Consider the following 23872-nt stretch of genomic DNA (forward strand, 5'->3'; position numbering starts at 1 on the left):
AACAGTGTTAATTCCTATCTTGGACATGATTTCACCAGCTTAAATGGTGGGTGTATTCCTTGTCATGTTTTGCAATGTTTTCCCTTCTGTAGTGCTTACAGTGTGACAGGTCTTGACCAAAAGCCCACCATTTTATCACCTGCTGGTCCTTATGATGGAGCCAAACTGTTAAAACATAGTAGAGAATGCAATTTGACCTTACTATGTGGCAGTAATCGAAGATCTCCCTTCAAAATATAATGCATGAGTGGCTTTTCATGCTGTTTAAAACCCATTTATACCATTCAGCACTGTATTTAACTCTACAGATGAGTGAGAACATCTTAACCAATGCACTACTGCACCCGCATGCCATCATGGAGGATGACTTTTGAAGTTAGCACTAACACAAGTTGGATGGTCCATTTTCACTGTAGCACAGGATGTGCAATGCTCTATTATTGTCAAAAAGAATGGACTTCTACAACTTCTGCTGACTTCTGTAAGCAAAGGACAGTTTCCCATGTCTTCTGGGTTTATTTCAAGTGAGCTCAGGTGCTTAGGAGAATGTTACACCCCTGTATCATTTGCACGCATTAAGCATTCTTAATATGGTCAATTTTCAATAGCTCTAGCACTCCAGGAATTAGAGTGAGACTACAGCCAATATATATTTCATGGTGTCATGAACCTATACAATGATTTTAGTAAGAAAAATATGTCTTATATACACTCAATCGTGGTAAATCAAAGGGAATTCAAAAATGTATGTAATAACTATGGTAATTATTCCCTTTTCATCTTTAATTCTGAGTGACTCAGCCTCTCTGTGATGATCTTATACCTGGACACCTATATTGTCCGTCAGTACAATTCATTTTGAAATGTTCTTCTTTGTTGTTTGATCTTATTTGGATGTTTACTAAATTTCACTGATCCCCGTCCCAACTTATTTGAGACGTGTTGGATTTATCAAATTAGAAATGAGTACATATGTCCCCCAAAACAATATTTTTTCTCGGTTTTAACACTTAATATGTTGTCTTTTCACTATTCTCCATCTAATGAATAGATTGAATGTTTTGAAAATGATAGCATTTTGATTTTATTCACTGTTTACCAAACGTCCCAACTTCATCGGAGTTGGGGTTTGTACATCGTAATGTTATGATGAAGTTGAGTATTTTCAGCAAATAGTGAATAGGCCAGTCAGTGACCCCTGATGTGCAAAAAGTATGTGTAAAAAAACAAAACAAAACAAGAAACAAAGTTGCTATGCTGTGTGTTGTGATCACAATTGCCTTCCACTCACCTTCTTGGTGAAACTGAATCCAACTCCAGTGGCCACGAGTGCCCGGGCGCTGACCTGGCCCTGGAAGACTGTGTCGATGGAGTTGATGAGGCTGGACTTGCCAGCTCCCACTGGGCCATGCAGCAGGATACGCAGATGCTTCAGCTCCGGATTCAACAGACGGAATTCCCTCAGCTCTCTCTCCATCCTGTTCCTGTTGCCCGTGCTGGAAGTACAGACAAGATCAGACGGTTTCAGGTTCGAATCCCACCCTTAAGAGGCTCTGCCCGATTTTGCCACCATTTGTCACTCACACGACTTTTTGCGAGTCGGGACGATTTCTTGCTCAATCGCAGGACAATAGTAAGTCTCGCATCATGTAGTGTACATGGAGTAACGACAAGCAATTTCACCTCACGATCGTGCAATAGTAGGGTCGCAAGCAAATCAAGAAGAAATCCTGGTCATCCCTCGTGAGTAAATCACACAGTTAAAGCAGTGCTACGACCCGATTTGACACCACACATGCACAAATTGACAGAATCACAAATTCCCTCTTGAGCACTTCCTCGTCTCCACCTCAGGTGCGCATGTTCCCTCCTCGTTTTTGTCATCTGCAGTCCCTAAACAAGCCTGTCGTGTCGCACAGTGTTGTGCTCGCATCCGACCGTCGGCTCGTATAGTGTGAGAACTTCAGTTGTGAGATGTGAACTTTTAAATCGTGAAATTCCCTCGTGCAGTGTGAGCAGGAGCTTGATACCCAGGACTGAAAATATCGCACAGTGTATGCCCGCCTTTACTGTACCTCTCCCTACACCTCCATCCATGGCTAAAGTGGCTAACCCCACATTGCTCTAGGGACTGTAACCAATACCCTGCTGTGTGAAGGAGTAGCAGCAGGCCCGTCAAGTTCATGTTTATGTTAAAGTCACTTGTGGAGAATAGCTAACTACCTATGTGTTTTCACTGTGACATCAGACAAGTTCCAGTTTTGAAGCAAAGCAGGAAAAATGACTATCTGTGTCCATAGAAAACAGTGGAGTGTAAGTTTATGTCTATGCCACCGGATGCTAGTTTTCCTGCTTCAAATGCACTGAATCGAAGGAGTCTGTGGTCACGTGAAAAGAGCTGATTGTTATTTTAAGAGGAAGGGTGTGGTATGCACGTCTTTTCAGAATATGCTTCAATATCTTAAAATCTTAAAAGGCCATTCCACCGGTGGAGACATGAAGATGTGTTGAAAGTGGGTCGTATATGTAGTAGAATAGTAGCATAAATTTCTAATTTGGTGCGTTGGCCGAGAAAAAGCAGAAAATGACTTTTTAGTGCTTGTGGATTTGTGACAACAATCCCCATAATGCATTGCAATGCTCAAGTTCCACAGGCCACACCCAGGCAGCTCTGCCAGTGACTTACTGGAGCCTCAGGCCCGATTCGAAACAGGGAAGGCAGCTGTCCTTCCAGTGAGCTAACTGGACATCGAGTCATGAAGTGTGGATCGAAACGAAAAATTGCCTTATTTCCTCTCTCGGCAGTTGACTGCATTTGTGGGCGTAACGAGGATATTTCGAGGATACATCAGATGCTGACTTTGCTGCCTTGGTACCCAACATGCTGTGCGCCACCTCCCTCTCAACCGGAAACCTGAAAAACAAACATGGCTACTACCCAAGCTACTACCTTATCATACTCTTTATTCTGACACTTATGTATGTAGATATTGAAAATCGAATGCATAAATCAACATTGTAGTATCTAAATATGCTGTCGCTAGATCTATTTATAGCCTATTTTACGATTCCGCCGTCTGACGATCATTCACCGTTCAAATAGCATGCGTAAGATAAGCGCTAACGTGATGAACGTAACTCCCGCCATAGAATCGCAAGAATCGCCGTAACATCAAATGCGCAAGGCGGCGCACTCGTTAGTGCCGTTCGTAACGGCTGCCTCATCAGCTAACTTGACCTATCTGATCAGTGACCTGTTTATGTAGGAGGAGAGTCATCGAGTCACTGCCTCCCGTTTCGAATTCAGCCTCAATGCCAGGGTTTTCAAAAGCACTGGCACACTGATCTGTGATAGGTCTGTTAACGCATTAGGTCCAACCCCCTATGGGCGTGGTTGAAAGGGTGGGAAAAAGGCTTGTAGTCTCAACAGAAATCCACCTCCCTTACACTTCCTCCTACAATGATGCAAAATGACGATTTTTACATCATTGTAGGAGGAAGTGTTAAGAGGTGAATACGGATTTCTCCTTTCTCAGGGGGAATTGAGAGAGTGTTGCACGACCATTCAAAAGTATGACTGGGTGTCTAGTAATGGAAAGCCTAATGCAAATGGGTGGAGTGTCCCTTTAAAGGTGCACTGTATAATATTTTTAGTAGTTTGTTTCCAGAATCTATGCTGCCCATTCAAACGTTACTTTTTTAACAAATACTTACAACCACCTTTAAATTCTAAGTATTCGATATGACTGAGAAAACTGCACTTTCCACACACAAAAAGGAGGATCTTCTCCATGGTCCGCCATTTTTAATTTCCATAAATAGACATTTTCAGCTGCAAAACTCCCTGTACTTTGGTCATACAAGTAAATATTGGTTTATTATTCAGAAAATACTCTGAAGAGATCAATTTTGGCAATAGGCAGCACAGTTTCAATGAGCTGCATAGTTGCAATACCTACTCTGGCCACCATCTTACACAGTGTACCTTTAAACCTAATTATATCCCCGAAACGCAGAGCGTCGGGGATGTAATGGTTTTGCGGGCGCCGCGGCCGCCGCGTAAGGTCTTTCGTGTTAACGCGATAACTTTTGAACGGATGTTTGGATTTGTCCCAGATTTTCTGGGTGAATGCTCTAGGGCAGGTTCATGAACTGATTCGAGTTTGGAGGGCAACACTTCCAAGATGGCTGAATTCAAGATGGCCGAATTTTTGTTTGGCTCATAACTTCTGACCAGTCGGATGGATTTGTCCCAGATTTGGTGTGTTAATGCTCTAGGGTAGGTTCATGAACTGATTTGAGTTTGGAGGTCAACAGTTTCAAAATGGCGGAATTTTTATTTGGCCCATAATTTCTGACTGGGTGGATTGATTTGCCCGGTACTACCTTATTTTAACAGTTCACCATTTCAGTGAATCTACCATATTGCATATTGCATAACAATATGCAATACCAGGTACAGTGTAATAACCAGTGTTCAATATTTAATACCATGTAATACTAGTGTAATACCAGTGTAACAATATACAATACCATGTAATACCACTTACACAAAAATACATGATGTAGTACAAAATTGGTACATGGTGTTACACTGGTATTACATGGTATTAAATATTGTTACAATGGTTATTACACTGTACCTAATGTGGTATATTCACTGTAATAGTGAACCATTAAAACAGTGTTACCATTTGCCCCATTTTTTGCTTCATTTTCACAATAGTCATTTGGTTTTAAGCCTATGCACGTCATTGATCTATGTATAGATATTAAATATATTTCTTTAATATTTTGTATTTATGATATACGTTTATGAAAAGGTGGACGGGAGTGGTAGGAATGATGGGGGACTGGAAGCGTTGCGTTTCGGGGATATACCTTAAGCAGTCGAAGGCGACTAGTTATATCCCCGAAACGCAAAGCATCGGAACGCGTACGCCGCGTTGGGTCTTTTGTGTTAACGCGATAACTTTTGAACGGATGGTTGGATTTGTCCCAGATTGGGTGTGTGAATGCTATAGGGTGGGTTCATGAACTGATTAGAGTTTGGAGGTCAACACTTTCAAGATGGCCGAATTCAAGATGGCTGATTTTTTGTTTGGCCATAACTTCTGACCGGGTGGATGGATTTGCCCCAGATTTGGTGTGTAAATGCTCTAGGGTATTTTCATTAACTGATTCGAGTTTGGAGGTCAACACTTTCAAGATGGCTGAATTCAAGATGGCCGATTTTTTGTTTGGTCCATAACTTCTGACCGGGTGGATGGATTTGTCCCAGATTTGGTGTGTGAATGCTCTAGGGTAGGTTCATGAACTGATTAGAGTTTGGAGGTTAACAATGGCGGAATTTATTTATTTATTTGGCCCATAGCTTTTGACTGGGTGGATTGACTTGCCCGGTACACCTCATTTTGATGGTTCACCATTTCAATGAATCTACCATATTAGGTACAGTGTAATAACCAGTATAACAATATTTAATACCATGTAAAGTGTAATACCAGTGTAACAATATGCAATACCAGGTGCAGTGTAATAACCAGTGTAACAATATTTAATACCATGTAATACCACTTACACACAAATACATGATGTAAGTACAAAAATGGTACATGGTGTTACACTGGTATTACATGGTATTAAATATTGTTACACTGTTATTACACTGTACCTAATGTGGTATATCCACTGTAATAGTGAACCATTAAAACAGTGTTTTAATTAAAACATTTGCCCCATTTCGCGCTTCATTTTCACAATAGTCGTTTGGTTTTAAGCCTATGCACGTCATTGATCTATGTATAGATATTAAATATATTTCTTTTATATATATCATATACGTTTAAGAAACGGTGGACGGGAGTGGTAGGAATGATGGGGGACTGGAAGCGTCACGTTTCGGGGATATACCTTAAAGGGACACTGTGTGAGATTTTTAGTTGTTTATTTCCAGAATTCATGCTACCCATTCACTAATGCAGTGGTTCTTAACTTTTTTTTCTTAACGCACCCCTTACCTGTGCCTAAGACTAGTGTTGCACCGATACCGATACCAGTATCGGTGGATCGGTGGACCGGCACTAAAATGGTGGTATCGGCGAGTACCAACAAATAGGAAACCGATACCATTTACAGATGCTTGTATGACACTTAAACAGCCTTGAAATTAGTTATTTTAATAGAGGTATTTAATAAGTATAAAAAGTTTTGCTGGATTCACTTTGTATTAGTCTTTTTCCTGTTTCACAAAGGTAGGCAGCAGCCTGACAAAGCCATGCAATGATTTTACATTCAAGTAGTATGCGCTGCAGCCCTTCATATATATACATTTCAAATAGGGTGGTATCGGTATCGGCCGATACTGCACAGCCAGGTATCGGGTATCGGTATCAGGGCCAAAAAAATGGTATCGGTGCAACACTACCTAAGACACGACGCGCACACCCATCCCAAACGTCTACATGTATGTACACACTAAAAACTGATTTAAGTGATTAATTACAATGATTCTTGCTTGAAACATTAATCAATACCTTAATCACTTTACATGGGGACTAAAACATGTTTTAATATGGCCTAATTATAATGCTCGCAAGCAGAATTTTGGTCTCAAAAAAAAAAAAAATGCACACCCCTTGAAATCTCTGGCGCACCCCCATCCCAAACGTCTACATGTATGTACACACTGAAAACGGATTTAAGTGATTAATTACAATGATTCTTGCTTGAAACATTAATCAATACCTTAATCACTTTATATGGGGACTAAAAGGTTTTAATATGGCCTAATTATAATGCTCGCAAGCAGAATTTTGGTCTCAAAAAAAAAAAAGCACACCCCTTGAAATCTCTGGCGCACCCCCATCCCAAACGTCTACATGTATGTACACACTGAAAACTGATTTAAGTGATTAATTACAATGATTCTTGCTTGAAACATTAATCAATACCTTAATCACTTTATATGGGGACTAAAAGGTTTTAATATGGCCTAATTATAATGCTCGCAAGCAGAATTTTGGTCTCAAAAAAAAAAAGCACACCCCTTGAAATCTCTGGCGCACCCCCAGGGGGTGCCCTCACCCCAGGTTAACAACCACTGCACTAATGTTACCTTTTTCATGAATACTTACCACCACCACAAAATTGTAAGTATTCATTATTACTGGGGAAATTGCACTGTTCACACATGAAAAGGCGGATCTTCTCCATGGACCGCCATTTTGAATTTCCAAAAATGGGCATTTTTAGCTGCAAAAATGACTGTACTTTATGTTTTATATTATGTTTATTACTAGAGATGCACCGGATCCTGATTTTTAGGATCCTGCCGGATACCGGATCCACTGCTTAAGATCCTGGCGGATCCGGAACCGTATACCGGATCCTACAAAAAGGTTGAAACATATAGTCTACTCGCACACGTGGGCCCTTTTTATTACGTTGGCTCAAACTATTTTTTAGACTCATTGGCTTATTGCCACACTGCCTGCAACGGCCGCTTCCAAAAGGCTTTCACGCCATGCAGTGATTGGGGTTGTGAAAGACTAGGCTAGAGATGCACCAGACCCTGATTTTTAGGTAACATGCCGGATACCGGATCCACTGCTTAAGATCCGGCCGAATCCTGATCCTGTAAAAAACCCTATTATCCTGCCAGATCCGGAACCGGATTTATTACTTAATAAACTTTCAGGAAAAGATCAAATTTGACAACAGACAACCCAATTTCAATGAGCAGCATAGTTGCAGTACCTTTTTTGACCATTTCCTGCACAGTGTCCCTTTAAGCCAGTGTTTCCCAACCTTTTTTGTCTTGCATACCCCCTAAGCCTTTCTGTCATACCATGAGTACCCCCTCACTCATGCTCTATATCCCAATGCGACTATGCTCCATACATTTTTTTCATTTTTCCAAGTACCCCCTGCAATGTGCTCGCGTTTTTGCGATTTTTGCAATTGTTACGTTGGTGAGAACCCTTAACCAGATTATAACTCTATATACTTCTTTATATCACATTGCTCATCAAACATAATACTCATTAAATGACCTTGTGTTCCATGAAAGTGCTATTACAATTATTATATACATTATTATCATTACTGTTATTATTATATGATAACATGGTTTTCCTAAATGAAAAGCAGCCTAACACTCAAAACACTTAAAGTGATACTGTCCCATTTTTGGAAATAAGCTTATTTTACACCTCCCCTTGAGTTAAATAATAGGCTCTTACCTTTATCCTGTACTTCCAACCGTTTTCTAGTTATGGCAGTGCACATTTTACCTCCAAGCTAACAGTTAACATTGAGTACTATGAGACCAGTTAGCCGCGAGCTGGTCTCATGGGACTCAATGTTAAATGCTAGCATGGAGGTAAAATGTGCACTGCCATATAGCCAGAGAACGGTAAAACCCTATTATTTAACTCAAGGGGAGGTGTAAAATAAGCTTATTTCCAAAAAAGGGACAGTATCACTTTAAGGTATAAAAGCAAATTAATGTATGACAAATGAACTTACTCCCAGTTCATTCTCCTCCATTCAATGTCAAACTCTGGGTCGACTGAAAATCACAAATAGACCATCATTAGTGCAGCGCACACACACACACAAATCATGCAACATAACACTTTTCAACAGATACAATTTCACAAAATGGTTGCCTTATTAATGCTATCTTTTAAAATAAAAATAATATTATGTGTGACTCACCAGGCAATGCATAAACAGCACTTGCAGAAGAACCTATCACAAAAGAACCATGATAACCAATCACAAAACAACTACCACGAGTTCAAGACATTTTTCACAAAGTACATCACAAACTCACAACACACAAACAACAACAGAATTAAATGGTCAAGTTAGTGTTTGTGCATGTGTGTTGCTGTGTGCATGTATATGCAAGTGTGTGTGTGTGTGTGTGTGTGTGTGTGTGTGTGTGTGTGTGTGTGTGTGTGTGTGTGTGTGTGTGTGTGTGTGTGTGTGTGTGTGTGTGTGTGTGTGTGATCATAGAAAAAGATTCACTCACTTGCAATGTTGAAATCTGGCTCATCCTGTCTGATCTCTGCAAACAAACATGTGTGTCTCACATCTGAGGCCGTTTGAACAGACTCTGCCTAACTCACTCTGAACACAACTTGATAGCCTGGACCCATCCATAATCATAGATCTGCCCATTCTGTGACTGTGCACAGATTATCATGATCAGTGTTCCATCAATAAGATAAATGGTAGCTTGGGGACCACCTGCTCAATTGCTCGTGGGGCAGGTGTGCTTTTACAATCGCCTATGACTGTTTGTTGGGCGTTACGAAAGTATCATTTCATTGGTGTATACATAGCCCATAGCCAATTGTATCAGTTGTTCTCAAATAGACTATGGTGACACCATCCAATTTGGCTGGTTCCCAATCTCTGTGAGCATAGTCATTCCTCAAATCCAACCACAGGCTGTAGGGTAGGCGGTAAGAAAAGGGATCATATCTGTAGGCCTATGTGCAGCAGAGGTGTCAAAGGTAAAAGCAAATTCATGGTGTAAGTACTGTACAATACTAGCATATGGTATTACACAGCTGTTACACTAGTTAGTAAATTGTACCTAATGAGGTAGATAGACTGCTGTTGCTGAAAACCCTAACAAGAACCCACCACATATTCGATCCAACAAGCGCAGAGTTAGCTGAACGTAAGACAAGTACACAGGTCTACAGGTCTGCTGGTTACTCAGATGTTTACTTTTAAAATCTCTGATGTGCAGTATGTGCTTCTAAATTCCTGTTTACATCTACAATGACATACAGTATCTAAAGAAAACTTACTTTGTAGAAATCATTTTAAGTCTAGTGAATGGTGCAGACCACATACCAACTGTAACAGCAACAGCAACAGCTACTTGAATTAGAGTCTTTTAAAGGGGCTCCAGGTAGGATTAAAAGTTTAATTAACCGCGGTCCCGAGTCAGCCTATGCTTATGCGAGTCATTAGTAAGTGAACGATGGCTTATCGCGACCACTTCCACGGTCCACTGTCAGAAAACCCCACACGCAACATTTGACACCGTCAGACCGAACGAGTGTCGTGAGAAACACTTTTCATTTGAAACATCGCTTTACATACCGTATTCAGATTTGTATCAACTGCTGGCATTCCGTGATGAAAAACAGTCTCACCTAGGGCTGTCCACAACCAAGGATTTTGCTGGTCTACCAAAGGTCGTAATTTACTCCGACTAATCGATTAATCGCATTTTTTCGTTACGGTGTAGATTTTGAAACAGGCATGCCTCGGGCACCACGCAAATTACGTCATCCTACCTAGTGCCTCTTTAAGTTGGAGCTGTAAATCCAGTATAACTTCTAACGTCATAACTTGTACCTACCGGCATCAGAGTCCTCGGACGACACTGGGGACTCTGCTCCTGATTCAACGTCAATTTCACGTTCCTCCTCCCGTAACCATGGCGATGGTGTGTTTGGCTCTGCCTCCAGGCTGCCAACGTAGTCGGCGGCAAACATGACGGCCTTCTGCAAGGCGTCCAGAATCAGGCTGTCCATGTTGGGGTCCAGATGGTTCTCCTCATGGTAGTTCCTCAGTGGGTAGATGCAGTTCATGGGGACACCCAGCCTATTGCTGCATTCTTGCATCTGAACACACAGATGCACACACAGACACACACACACACACATACACACACACACATACAAATAATTTTACATGTCTGATACAGTATTTCATATTTGAATCTTTGTTTTATCGCTGATTGCTTACTGTAACTGCTCTGACTAAATAAAGATACTATACCTTCATACTGGACTAAATAAAGATGTTGCATCTGCTTTATATGTTTGGCCTTCATTACAGTTTTTAATAACTAAATTTTATCTGTTTACATATTGATCCTGTTTTAGCCAGCATATGGATTTTAAAAAAAAATCACCATTGTGATTGTGCATTAAATAAAAAAAATTAAAAAAATCTGTTTACATGTAGACAAAAGGCTCAAACGGATGCCCTTACAAAAAATATCCATATACAGTACGTGTAAGCAGAATCTGAAGCAAACTGCACCTTCTGCTTGATACGCTTGCTGGAGTAGACACGCTTCAGATCATCTTTCACAAGAGGACATGTGACATCCACATGGGTCATTAACACCACCTGGGGGATACCTGATGGCACACACACACACACACACACTTAATATTGGAACTGAATGAACCGTCTTCAAAATGGAAAGGAATACCCTGCCTTGTTTATATAATACCATACAGTCTTTTTTTTTAAATAGCCAACACATTTTTAATTCACTTTAGGATGTTATCCATACCCAAGTCACTGGTGGCATCACTTTCTAATATCGACACCTAATAATAATAATAATAATAATAATAATAATAATAATAATAATAATACATTTTATTTAAAAGCGCCTTTCAAAACACTCAAGCACACTGCACAGAGAGAAGAATAATACACTGTAAAACAAGACACATAAACAGATTGTTCACAAAAAATAAATTCATAAAGAATACTGTAGGCTAACTGAAACAGATGAGTTTTTAGTCTGGATTTGAACTGGGGTAATGAGTCAATCTGCATCTCAGAAATAGCCTCTGCCTCTTAGAAATGGAATAACTGTACAGTTTATTTAATGCTCATTTCTTGTTAACTGTAGTGACTGTCCACTGTACTGAAGCTGTGCATACCCTGGTCACTGGCATGCTTTCTGACGTCGCGCATCTTCTCAATGATGGAGTCCTCCACACGCGAGATGCTGTCACAGGAGATCACACTGACCAGGCAGTGGACCCTGTCAGACAGGGGAGGGCTGCTCTTGTACCTCGGGTCTCTTCTGGACAGTGGGCACGAAGGGTCAAACTGAACAGACCACAAAAAGCAAAAAAGATTTGAGCTGATAGGTAGATAGACTAAGTATATAGTCGTTTTCATATCAGACAACATCAGAAAAGGGAAAAGAAGCTGAAATCGCACCAAACGCGGATTTTACAGTATGAGGCAGATTCATATGTGCTTGGTGCACTTTCTTGGTTTAGATTTGATTCCTGGGAAACCGTTTTCATTCGAGGGGCCACTTCAAGTCCTCCAAGGGCCTTGCTGTAAATACAAACCAGGATTTCCCCCTGCACTTTAGGCTCATAAGTCCCCTTTACAACAGACTCCACCTTCACTAAGTCCCCTGAAGATATAACTAAATTGTGTTGCAAATTTCTAAGATTGTTTCACAAAACATGACATATTTCATGTGAAACTAGGTTCCCCATCCATGTTTTAAATAGTGTGTTTTACAAAACACAAGTAAAGGATGTGTGTTAAAGATGTGTGTGTTTGTGTGTGTGTGTGTGTGTGTGTGTGTGTGTGTGTGTGTGTGTGTGTGTGTGTGTGTGTGTGTGTGTGTGTGTTTGTGTGTGTGTGTGTGGATGGTCATCTTATGATGATGATTGTGTGGGTGTGTGCGTGCATGCGTGTGGTCATCTTACTCTGTATTTGTCTGGGATGTGTCCATCTATGGCACTGATGATGTCATCGGGATGGACGCCTTCATCCTGAGTATCCTCCAAGCCCATGATGTCATTAAAGACGAACGGCACATCTCTGCCCTGCCTGTCCCTGATCTGGTACGTTTTAAACTGAAAAGGCATGACAACATTCACAGACAATGGATGAAATGAACGCATGAAATTCAAAGTGAATAAACTTGTGTCCTCACCAGTGCTATGGAGATCTCTGTTGTCTATGAATGTTGTGTGCACTGTCCAAAGTTTTGTGAGGGCCTGCCCTGAACAACTTGAAAAGTTTCTTTGTGACAAAGTTTGTCAGCAGGTGCAGCTTTTAAGAGTACCATCGTCTTCAGTTTGCAGAGGAAAAGTATAACATTGCTTCTTTACGGTTTACCCACTTTAATTTCTGGCTGAGCTCTTCCTCTGCAAACTGAACATTCATAGACAAGAAATGGATTAAATGAACACATGAAATGCATGAAATTTAAAGAGAATAAAGTGCTAAAAATGTACTCATGTGCTCAGCAGTGCTATGGAGATGTGTGCACAGTGCAAAACACTCTGTCATCATTCAGATTTTTTAATTACCACATCATCCTACGTATTTTAGTTCCTATAGTACAGTTGGAAAACCAAATGTTAATCCTACATGTTTTCATCTAATGTGTTTGTTAGTAGAGTAGGCAATTTTTGTTTGCAATGTTGTCTTCCTTATAATCCATCGTTACAAGGGCGCCATCATTACTATTGCTATGGGACGTTGTATTGGCCTTCGCTTCTTGTTAGATCCACGTTCTTTGGTAATAAGATGGATAGCGCTGTAAGTATAACGCTGTTTAGATAGAGGTTTCTCATAGTGAGTCATTGGGTGTCTGCTATAGTGCTGTAAGTACTGTAACTACTCTAATGGGCTCTAACTAACTTGTGTGGGCACTAACTCACCCCCGTTATGGAGATAAAGGATTCTGCTTTAGTACGTAAGTATAACTCACCACTGCTGTTCAGACAGAGCTTTCCATTAGTATTGTACTATACAGTAAGTACTGCTACTGCAAATGGGCACTAACCACTTACTCACCACTGTTGTGAAACTGGTACTAGCAGCAGAGCAGGCCAGTGCTCCGACCATCACCCGGCCCTGGAAGATGCTGTTGATGGAGTTGATGATGCTGGACTTGCCAGAGCCCACAGGCCCGTGCAGCAGCAAACGGACATGTCTCGTATCTGGGTTGCTGAACCTGAGGTCCTCTAGACTGTGCCTTATGGCCACGTTTTGTCTTTAGGGGGCAAAATAAAATAAAATAAAATAAAATAAAATAGCTGTTTGACATACTGTGTGTTTCTATACAGTAAGGAACCACAAGTAGCCTGGCAATTCGCATGTTGCCTTGTTCGCTTGTTCCGATCTGGAGGACAACATGAAATACTTGCTGAAATCTTCGTCTGAGTTTGGGAATACAAACATAGTTCTAGGAGGGAGCGCGAGATATATCTTTAGACAAACAAAAGCGTGTACTGTAGTTTGTTTACACATCCACTATGTTGGCAGTAAATGCGAAACCAGCTTTCCATCAAGCTTTAAATACAATTTTTAAATAGTTTAGATCTACGTCCCCATAGCCATAGCTAGGCTAGGCCAGAAGGTATTTGTGCAGAAAATGATTCAGAAGACTGTTTTAAAGCATGTTCTATCAAATATTTTCAATATGTAGATTAAGATAAATCATAGCACTCATCACCAATGCAACAAAGTGGAATCAAGTTTGATCTAAATCGACGTGGCATTGAACTCCACTCATTGAACTCAATTCATTCTCTTAGTCTCCTAAAGGGGCGTCACTGCCATAGGATAGCAGATCAGAGACTTATATCATACGGATCCAGGGAAGAAAACTCATTCTGAATAATCTCTACCTCATCAATCATCTCTGGTTCCATCTTTCCCAACCTGGCTCATTAGTACCTGAAACGGGGCAGACACACTGGGCCTTTATCAAAACCTAGTGCAGTGCACTTCCAAGTGTATCAGCCTAATTAGTCACACCCAGTGATTGGATACTCTTTATTAGTCACACCCAGTGATTGGATATTCCGTAGAGTTCACCAAAGAGTGTCCAATCACTGGGCGTGACTAATTAGGCTGATACACTTGGAAGTGCACTGCACTAGGTTTTGAGAAAGGCCCTATTGAAGAACCACTATGTACAAATGTTTGTAACTGTCTGACCTATTAGACATGTACTGTATCTCATACAGAAGAATGTTGTGCTTTTTCATCAAACACAAGCTCAATGTCCCAGGATGTAAAATGCACTTACCCCCATTCTACTGAGCGCCAGTCCCGGTCATACTCTGCAAAAGGGCACAAGGTGTTACCTTGGGTAAGTACATACTGGTAATCACAGAGAATCTATGTCAACAAGGATTACATTCCTACAGTAAATTGAGTGGAACATCAAGTCTGTCGCTATTTGAACACAAGATAAGATTTAATATCTCCAAAGGGGGAAATTGTGTAGGGAAAGCAGAAGTCTGATTCTGCATTACGTATTAAAAAAGGAACATACAAGATATCACCGACAATAAATAAAAAAAATCATACCGAGCAAGGTGACAGTAGCTGAATCCGACGCACTGTCTTCGCCGTTGCTGATCCTCACAGTGTACTTGCCCTCGTCCTCCTCCTTGGCTTGCCTGATCTTCAGCGTCAAGTAGGTCCCGCTCTTGTTGATATCGATCCTCCCTCCGTCGTACAGCCTCTGGTCATCCTTACACCACCTCACCTCCACCTCCTCAATGTTGGTCTTGCACGAGAACACAATGTCCTCTCCTCTTTTCACACTCTTGTTGTGAATGTAGGACTCAAACGCTGGAGAGCAGGAAGATAGAATGTGCAACAAGGATGCATTTCATTTCTTTTAAATGTTATTTTACAGTGAGAGGAACCTTACAGGACAGTGAGAGAGACAGGAAATGAGAAGGGATGAGAGTGATGGGGAAGGATCGGGAAATGACCTTGGGCCAGAATCGAACCCGTGTTCCCGGCATTCTGGTACAGCACCCCCACAGATATATGGCATTTATGGATATATTCATGAATTGTCCTACAGAGCCCCCCAGGCCCAGGGGTATATCACAAAAGGTTCAGTTCAGGCCCAGGGGTATATCAGAAAAGGTCCAGTTGCCCCTGACATCTGACATCATAATTCCCCTTCCAAAGAGACTTAATGTCCTAAGCAGCATACAGCAGTATGACAACCAGTGCTCCCTAGATGTGGCATTTGGGCTGCCCCCCAATCCAGGAGGGCCATGAAAGCTATTTTGATTACAGTTTGTGCTGTCTCACACTGACAGTGGTAGTCTCTGGGGTGGGTTGTCACATTCACTTTCACTTTTAGTTCCTCAATCCATCTCTGTTAGTACGTGTATGGCCAACCACAAACCAATGAGTAAGATCATCTAAAGGTCAGCTGAAACGAAGTGGTCAAAGGTGCAAAAAACAAAAGTGCAGAAACGCTATTTACACACAGTGTAGCCATATCGTGCGCACGCACACACACCCTGCCAGAATAGATAAACTCGGGACAGGCAGTTTATCCAATGCATGATTTCAGGTGTGGTATAGTTGATGTTCAAAGCCCTACCAGTGGATTAAAGTTCAGGAGCATACCTGGTTTTGTGCCTGATCCTCCCATGGTTGATTCTGTGGAGAAGGCAAAATTACATTAGCACATGGTATGCATTTGAGCCTGATCTCGAAGGATTGCGTCTCATTTATCACGCAAACCAAACTCAAAATTGCGTCAATATAAGGACGCATTCTCTTTTATGTCACACATGCGCAGTGGCCACTCTGCTGTCTGGAGCCCCCCTGACATCTTTGTAGCCTAATTTACTGAAAAATAAGCCGTTATTCATGTTGCTCCACATAACCGCGTATTGCAGCTTCATAATTAAATCCCCACAACAAAATACTGAGCTTATGGGCTATTTTAGTCACATTTTAGTTCCTAGACAAAAGTCTGTTTTGCTAGGATATTAATAAAATAACAGAAACTGTTTTATCCTATACGAGAGCATTTGTAGTATTTGTCCAGAAGACTTTTGTGGCTGAAAACCATTCAACCAGTAAGGTTTTTGAAATATTCATTGTAAATAACCCTGATGTACCCCCACTGTTTATGATGATGTCATTTCATCGCGACCTCCATGCATTGGATTGTGGATTTGATTGTACTGCCTGCAGTCTGATGTGGTTTGGCTGAGCTTTATTCATCAATTGGTAAGTTAATCTGATAAATTAGATATTTATGATCTACCCTATTTGAATGCTTGACACAGCGGCACATCGGGATGATCATGCAATTTGTTTATCACACAATTCCCACTTCATTTGTTAAGCTAACTTGGTTTTACGAGCTAGCTGCTTCTACACCCGTATTGTATAGCTCGCGTGATTTGTGATGTTAACAGTTTGTTTAGTCCATAATTTATTATGGTGATTGTTGTTTATATGCGTGCCATCTCAGCCACATCCACCTCTGGTTTGCATGTAACATCAAAATTAGCTGCAAGTTCAGTGTGGTGCAACTAAGTTAGCCTAGCTTTACCAAAGGTGTTGTATGATTGTTCTCCCTTTCCAAGGTCTCTGGCTTTTCCAAATTCGACATTAGCTCATTTTGCATCACTAACTAATCAGTATTAATGTGTATTTTGTGTGCAAAGTGCCGTTGAAAATATCTGAAAAAGGAGATCTGAACAGAAATAAGATGAGCTATTAAGTCACACCAACCTAATTGTCTCTTCTAAGCACAATCTTCTCGTTGATTTAATGCATGTTATATTTTCCATCCTCTCCACAGAATATGACAACATTGTCTTCATATGGCTGTTTGTATGCATTATCTAACTGAAGTTGTGTGTGGTTTTTCTGTTGCACATTTAAGAAACTTACTATTTCTTTTGGTCTAAATCTTACTTTACAGTTTTACGTCTCCAGTTTTCCCTGAGGTCCAAAATATTCAGTGGAGTGAAACTGTTGATGGGTAAGTAGTAGTTTCATTTAATTCATATGCTGTGTTTTTTAACTGAAGTACAACACAAATCTCAATCCCTCTTTATCAGATCTCATTCTATCTGGTGACATTAGGATATAATTATCAATATTATAAATGCAGTTTTTAGGCATGTCCTTTGTATGTTCACAAAACCTATGAACGAAAGAGAGGGAAGACTAGGAGGGGCCTAGCAAAACCAAAGAGGCACATTAATACTGTAAAAATGACAATGACAGCATAGACGAGCATCATCATATTGGCTGAGAGGACACTATGATACCTCTTCCTTACGATGGTGAATAGTAGATGAGCTGGATAAAAGAGGGGTTAGAGTTTATGCAAATAGTCTTCCCTTAAAAATATCTACCCCCTGCAACCTTGTATGGAAATGGTCTCATCTTGAAAATCACTTGTATTGATATCATTAATACAATTGCTGAGGGGGTTAGTAGACTTAAGTCAGTGATGTGTATTTCCATTGCATTGGTTAATGTGCAGTCTGTTCAAAGTAAGATTTAATATCTATTGGTTGTGTTTCTGTCAGAAGTACAGTGCATTACCAGGCGAATACACCGGTGGCGACAAGATCAAGCGACAGAGAATCGCTGGACTGTGCAGCAAGAGTGATAGAAGTATGTCCGTTAAAAGCAGAATGCAAGCAGTCCAACATTCCAATTGGCTGTGGCGACTGTTGCAATACCACATCATAGCTAATTTGAATAATAAGTAAAACTACAAACTACAAACTGTCGCTCAAGTCGCGCGAATTGCCTCTAGTGGCCCGAATCACTTTTGTTGCGCGACTCAATGCAAAGTCAATTACTTCCGTCGCTGGAATCGCTGATGTAGTGCTTGGTCTATTTGTGACGGATATGTTGTGGTAGGCTATTCACCTTCTATTCTTGCTATGGTTCATTCTTCTGTTTCAGCAGCAAAATGTAACAAGCTTGTCCTGGAGGACTGCTCTGATGGGGAATGCTGTGGAGGAGAGACAGGCAGACTGTGGTCCATCGTGTGTGCTCCCAGTGCGTTAATACACGGACAGTCCTTTTTAAGTAAGATTTCATATCTCCTGGACCAATAATGAAAATTTGTATTGATCAAACAAAAAAAATGAAGGAGGAATAATATCCATTTATATAATCATTCAATGTGTCATTATGCATGTTTTTGTAATTTGACACTTGTACATGTAGTTAAACACATTTCATATACAGACAAAAAATGTGCTAGGCTCCAGTGCTTGAGATTGTGACTGATGTAGACTTTGCAGCTGCACATTTAGTCCACCAGATGGCAGGTTTAAGCTTACAAATCAAATAGTTACAATTAACAAAAGGCTTGACCTCAATGGGTGGCTGAACTGGTAGAAACACTTTTAGATGTTATGTTTAGTCATGGGAACTTGTGCCCAAGTCATGGAAAAGTCATGGACATTTGTTGGTTAAAATGTCTTTGAACTCTGATTGGTTGTGTTTCTGTGAAAAGTGGCACATTTAAAAAGATGCATTTCTGCATGTTGCTGTCTTTCTTTAGCCTCCTAGTTTCATAATCAAAAAGCAAGTTCACAGTAAGTAGTTTGGTATTTTGGGCAGGTCTTTGATGTGCAGATTTAATGTAGTGGTGCGCTGCTTTCTTCATCTACACCTTTCTTCATCCACACCTACTGGTGCTATCACAATAACTGATGTACACTTCTATCTGTGTTGTTTTCAGGTGCAACCAGAGGAATAATGTGATTGAGAGGAAGAGTGGCCCCATACATTGCTTGACCTGGAGCCTACCAAAGTCTAAGGTCTCAGGTAGGCAGCAATTGTGGGAATGTTGTTGGAATGTATTGTGTGTTGGCGTTACAGGGCATTCCACTCATTTCTTTGTGGTTAGACGATTCAATGTCATGAATGTCAGCCAAATCACTGGGGTAACATACTGTATGCTTTTAAACTAACCTTCTGTCTAAATTGGAAAAAACACTACTAACATGATGTTTGCCCAAGTATTGACACTACATCTTATGTGACATTTTTATGGTCGCCCTTTTACATGAAACTTAGTATGTTTCATAAGGGGCCAGTGCACAGTATGTTAGCATTTGACCACCACTGTTTGAGGTGCTGAGGAAATATCTTCAACTCCTCAACATGATGCAATTTCAAATGCCTGAATCTGGACTCATGTACCCTCCACAAGCCGTACACAAGTTTTGATGAGCCTGATTGAAATTAAGAGATGAAACTAAGGTGTTCACTCTTAAATTAGAGCTGATACTAATAGTATTACTGATAGTAGATACTAATAGTATTACTATCTCTCACAGTTTGTAATCATAATTTTAGCATTCCTGTTTAATGATGGAATGCTCTTGCTGAGGACTGCTGATTCTGCTGTGTTGTGTTTTGTAGTTGGTGTTAATGTTGGGTTTTTTTTTTATATGGCCATATGCACCGTCATATATTTACTCATGCCCATGCATGTATATTTATTTTGTTTTGCAGGTGTCTCCAGAAGAACACATCCCAATGAAGACCCCAGTCATAGTCATCAACTTGACAGCTCAGCCTGTTACTTGAACTGTGTTCTTAGAGCCAAGTGTAACTGAGGTGTTTCCACACAGTCTGTCCCCCTTGGATCTTGAACTTGCCACCACCTAGTCAACGCATCGGTTCGGGTATGGGAGGCACAGCACGATACCGCTGAGCTAAATGACCAGTCCCATAGCTCAGCGCTGCTGGTACTGTATGAGGCTTCGGGAGGGAGGTTTACTATCCTTCCACGCCACACTCTGCTAGTTGGCCTCCGTTACACAAGCTCGAATAATCCAAGCAGTCAATCCAACTTCTTCAGCACTGCCTTTGAACACTATGAAGAACCACTCAGAACCACTGGTCCTAGAACTAAATGACCACATTATACTGTTAAAGGTCCACTGTGTAGGATGGTGATCAGAGCAGGTATTGCACCTGTGCTGCTCATTGCAACTGTGCTACCTATTGTCCATTTTGACATTTGAATTTTCAAGAATTTTACCAAGTATTTACTAGTATGTACCAATATTTACTAGTATGACCAAAATACAGTACATTATGCAACTAAATTCAAGATGGTGGACAATGGACTCCTTTCATGTTTTCATGAAAAGTGTAATTTTCCCAGTCATAATGAATACTCAGAATTTGATGGTGGTAAGTATTCTGAAAAAGGTTACATTTGTGAATGGCCTGAATGAATTCTGGAAAGAAACTGCTTAAAAATATTACACAGCGTACCTTTTAACATTTCATCTGTAGTAACAGAATGTAGCGTTTCTCAGCTGCGACTCAAACCTAGACCCTCTTTCGTGGTGGTTGTTGTAATGACACACTAAAAGCGATAATATCTGCATGAAGCTGCTCAGAAAGTGTCACTGGATATATACCTTGATAAAAGCAACAGAATCTTCAAAGAAGAACAGATACAAAATGGGATGCATGCATCATGACATTCCAACTGGTTGCAGTGATATTCATGGAAATGTCTAATGCCTTTTCACCATTAACTTAAACTTCTTTTATGTTCTGTTCTTGTCTCTTTGTTATGATTGAATTAGGAGTTTTAATTTACACAAAAGCTGACACATGTCCCACCTTTATGTTAAGACTTGGTCCTAAGTGTTCTGATTTGTTTGCTGTTTTATACCTTGTGAATATTGATGATTTTTTAATGATTTTTTAATAAACTGTTTTGATCATTACATTGCACGTCTTAGTTATTTACAGGATTTTGGTCACAGTCCCTGGAGATGTGTGGGTTTAGGTGCGTTGCACAAGGGCACTTCAGCTGAGGATGTCGGGCGAGGTAAAGCTGGGATTCAAACATGCAACCCTCTGATCTTAAACTCATTTCCTCAATGAGACCACGACTGATCACCTTGTTTTACTGGTGATTTCATGTTTAATGCAATAAATAAAACATCTTAGCATTGATGATGCCCTTAGTAATTACTGTCATTGTCTTTTAAAGTATGATCACCGCGATTTTGGTCATGGTTATAAGGCCAAGTTAGGCTAACACTGACTTGAGGAGTCTTCAGTGCAGCATATTGATAAAGTCCAGACACTGAGTTAGTTGATTCAATACAGTATGGACAATGAGTCTTTTTGGGCTGCATTATGAAAGAGAGCTGGCCCAAAACCTGGTTTAGTATGTGTTGGTGTTGAATACTCAATAGAAATGCAGGAGCAAAGTGAAATGATATCATGCAGTCTTGTACATTCCTTATGATGTTTAAAGACTACATTCACCATTTCTAGCTACCTTCTAGGCCCATAAAATGTGGTAAGCTATGACATGCTGATGTGTGCTTACAACAACTGTAATCCAATCATGGCATGTAGTTCATGGAATTACATATTACTTGGGTCTCGGATTAAAACTATGCATGTGACATAAAATAATGTTACCTAAAACATTTCTGAAATCTAATTGCACTCTGTTGCATCCCTTTTATGATAAGAAAAATACAGCCACATGAAATTACACCATGCAGTCTTTTGTACACCCAGGGGCGCAACTACAGTATATGCGACGAATGCGTTGCAGGGGGGCGCCAGAGAGAGAGGGGCACCAAAGGGAGGGCATTGGAGGGCGCCAAATAATGGGTTTTTTTGGTGGGGGGGCACCTAATAGTTCTTGCATACCCCCCCAGAAATGAGTAGTTGTGCCCCTGTGTACACCAGTGATACACATATTTCAAGACTACAAGACCACTAGGATTCTATCACCATTTCCAGATACTTTATAGGCTGGTAGAATGTTGATTATATGCTGCCAGGACATTCTGACATGTCCATACAACAACTCACCCAGGCATGGCCCGTATTCTAAAGAATTGTATTATTTGAACCCAAGATTTAAGCCATGCATGTAACATACAATAATTTCCTGAATTATGCTGTGTAATCTAATTGGAATTTACACACTCACTGGTTCTGTAGCACCACCTTATACACCACATTTTATCCTTAATCCAACAGGGGTTTCATCATTTTCAGTTTGTTTCATCATTTTCAATTTGTGTAATCCCTAACAGTAACATAATGTTCCACGTGCTCATATTTGTTTTCAATAACTGCCCTATAACTCTATTACAGGCTATTCATTATGGAATTCGTGATAATTAGGGTTAGGGTTACCATTTCTAATTTCCTTTTATTGCAGGATGACAAAATTTGGTATGCAACATCAATGTGTAACGAAAAACATGGGATTGGAGTCTGATTGTGGATTACTCATTGTTAAACTCAATAGCGCCCCCTAGGAATTCTTTTTTTTGACATTTTTGGCACCATCTGCTGGCAACATGCAACAATCTGGAAATCTAAAATTTGGCATAGAACATATTTGTGTCTCCCAGAATAAGTAAGTTAAGTCAAATTACAGATTTCCTAGCCACAGACTCTGTAGCGCCCCCTACAATTTCATGCACTTTCTCTCTTTTTTTCAACTTTGGCCCCACCCCCTTGGAATTCAAAAGTACATACAGACTTCATATTGGATATGTCACTTATATAGGTCACACTGAACATGTGAGTGAAGTCAAAATGCAGCCAACACATTTGCAGACTCAATAGCGCCCCCTAGAAATTCTATTTTTGGTCAGTTTTTCCTCATTTTTGACCCAGTCTACAGCCAACACATAAAAAGGTAGAAGCCTGCAATTTGGTACGTTAGATCTATGTGTCACACAGAATAGGAAAAATAAGTTAAATTACAACTTCCATGTTCACTGGCTCTATAGCGCCCCCTAGAAATTCCACATTTTTGATTTTTGGCCCCGCCTCCCAGTCACATACAAGCAGGTAGAGGGCCAATATTTTACAGATATGTTTGTCACTATAGCCTCTATCAAAATATGTGCCATATGTTGACATTCCATGAAAAAAAAGGTGTTACGCCTACCAAGCTGTAAATGGCTCCTTCGCTTCTTTTAATGGTACCTTTTTAGGATGGCTGTGGGCTAAGCATCGACAGAGCATGAAAATTTGGTGTAATATTTTTTTTTTTTGCAGATCATGTATTTCTGCATCAAGACAAGTCAAAATAAGAATGTTTTGATGTTTTTTGACCAATTTATTGACTTTTAAGCATTAAAAGTCACAACCGTTGGATGCCAAAATTACACATGGCAAGCATTTCCCTTTCCCCACAGTGGCTACTATTAGTCAAATGCCTGAAAAATGGTTAATATAATTTCAGCACATATCCATTTGTCAATTCAAGTACATATTGGGATGTATAAGTGGGTAA

The 23872-nt window shown here is 40.4% G+C and overlaps 1 protein-coding gene and 1 long non-coding RNA gene across 6 annotated transcripts in view; one reads left to right on the forward strand and one right to left on the reverse strand.

Annotated features, from left to right (window-relative positions):
* LOC134458165 (uncharacterized) overlaps positions 1–23872 on the reverse strand; it is a 34310-nt gene that overhangs the window by 3119 nt on the left and 7319 nt on the right. The window contains exons 2-13 of the mRNA XM_063210321.1: positions 16201–16233; positions 15133–15399; positions 14849–14882; positions 13609–13807; positions 12510–12659; positions 11718–11889; positions 11080–11180; positions 10391–10655; positions 9041–9076; positions 8722–8754; positions 8530–8572; positions 1292–1496 (exon numbers count right to left, since the gene is read on the reverse strand). Of these exons, the coding sequence (XP_063066391.1) occupies positions 1292–1496; positions 8530–8572; positions 8722–8754; positions 9041–9076; positions 10391–10655; positions 11080–11180; positions 11718–11889; positions 12510–12659; positions 13609–13807; positions 14849–14882; positions 15133–15399; positions 16201–16225 (1530 nt within the window). The 5' untranslated portion in view covers positions 16226–16233. The remainder of the gene's footprint in view (positions 1–1291; positions 1497–8529; positions 8573–8721; positions 8755–9040; positions 9077–10390; positions 10656–11079; positions 11181–11717; positions 11890–12509; positions 12660–13608; positions 13808–14848; positions 14883–15132; positions 15400–16200; positions 16234–23872) is intronic.
* On the forward strand, positions 16489–21208 carry LOC134458164 (uncharacterized). Of its 5 annotated transcripts, none has more exons than XR_010036537.1 (6): positions 16489–16812; positions 17516–17575; positions 18132–18219; positions 18517–18642; positions 19304–19389; positions 20083–21208. It is a non-coding gene; the product is annotated as an uncharacterized LOC134458164 (long non-coding RNA). The 5 variants fall into 5 exon arrangements; XR_010036536.1 differs by having other exon boundaries at positions 18135–18219; XR_010036538.1 differs by having other exon boundaries at positions 18140–18219.

Source organism: Engraulis encrasicolus, chromosome 11 (genome assembly GCF_034702125.1).
Source record: "Engraulis encrasicolus isolate BLACKSEA-1 chromosome 11, IST_EnEncr_1.0, whole genome shotgun sequence".
Taxonomy (NCBI): Eukaryota; Metazoa; Chordata; class Actinopteri; order Clupeiformes; family Engraulidae; genus Engraulis; species Engraulis encrasicolus.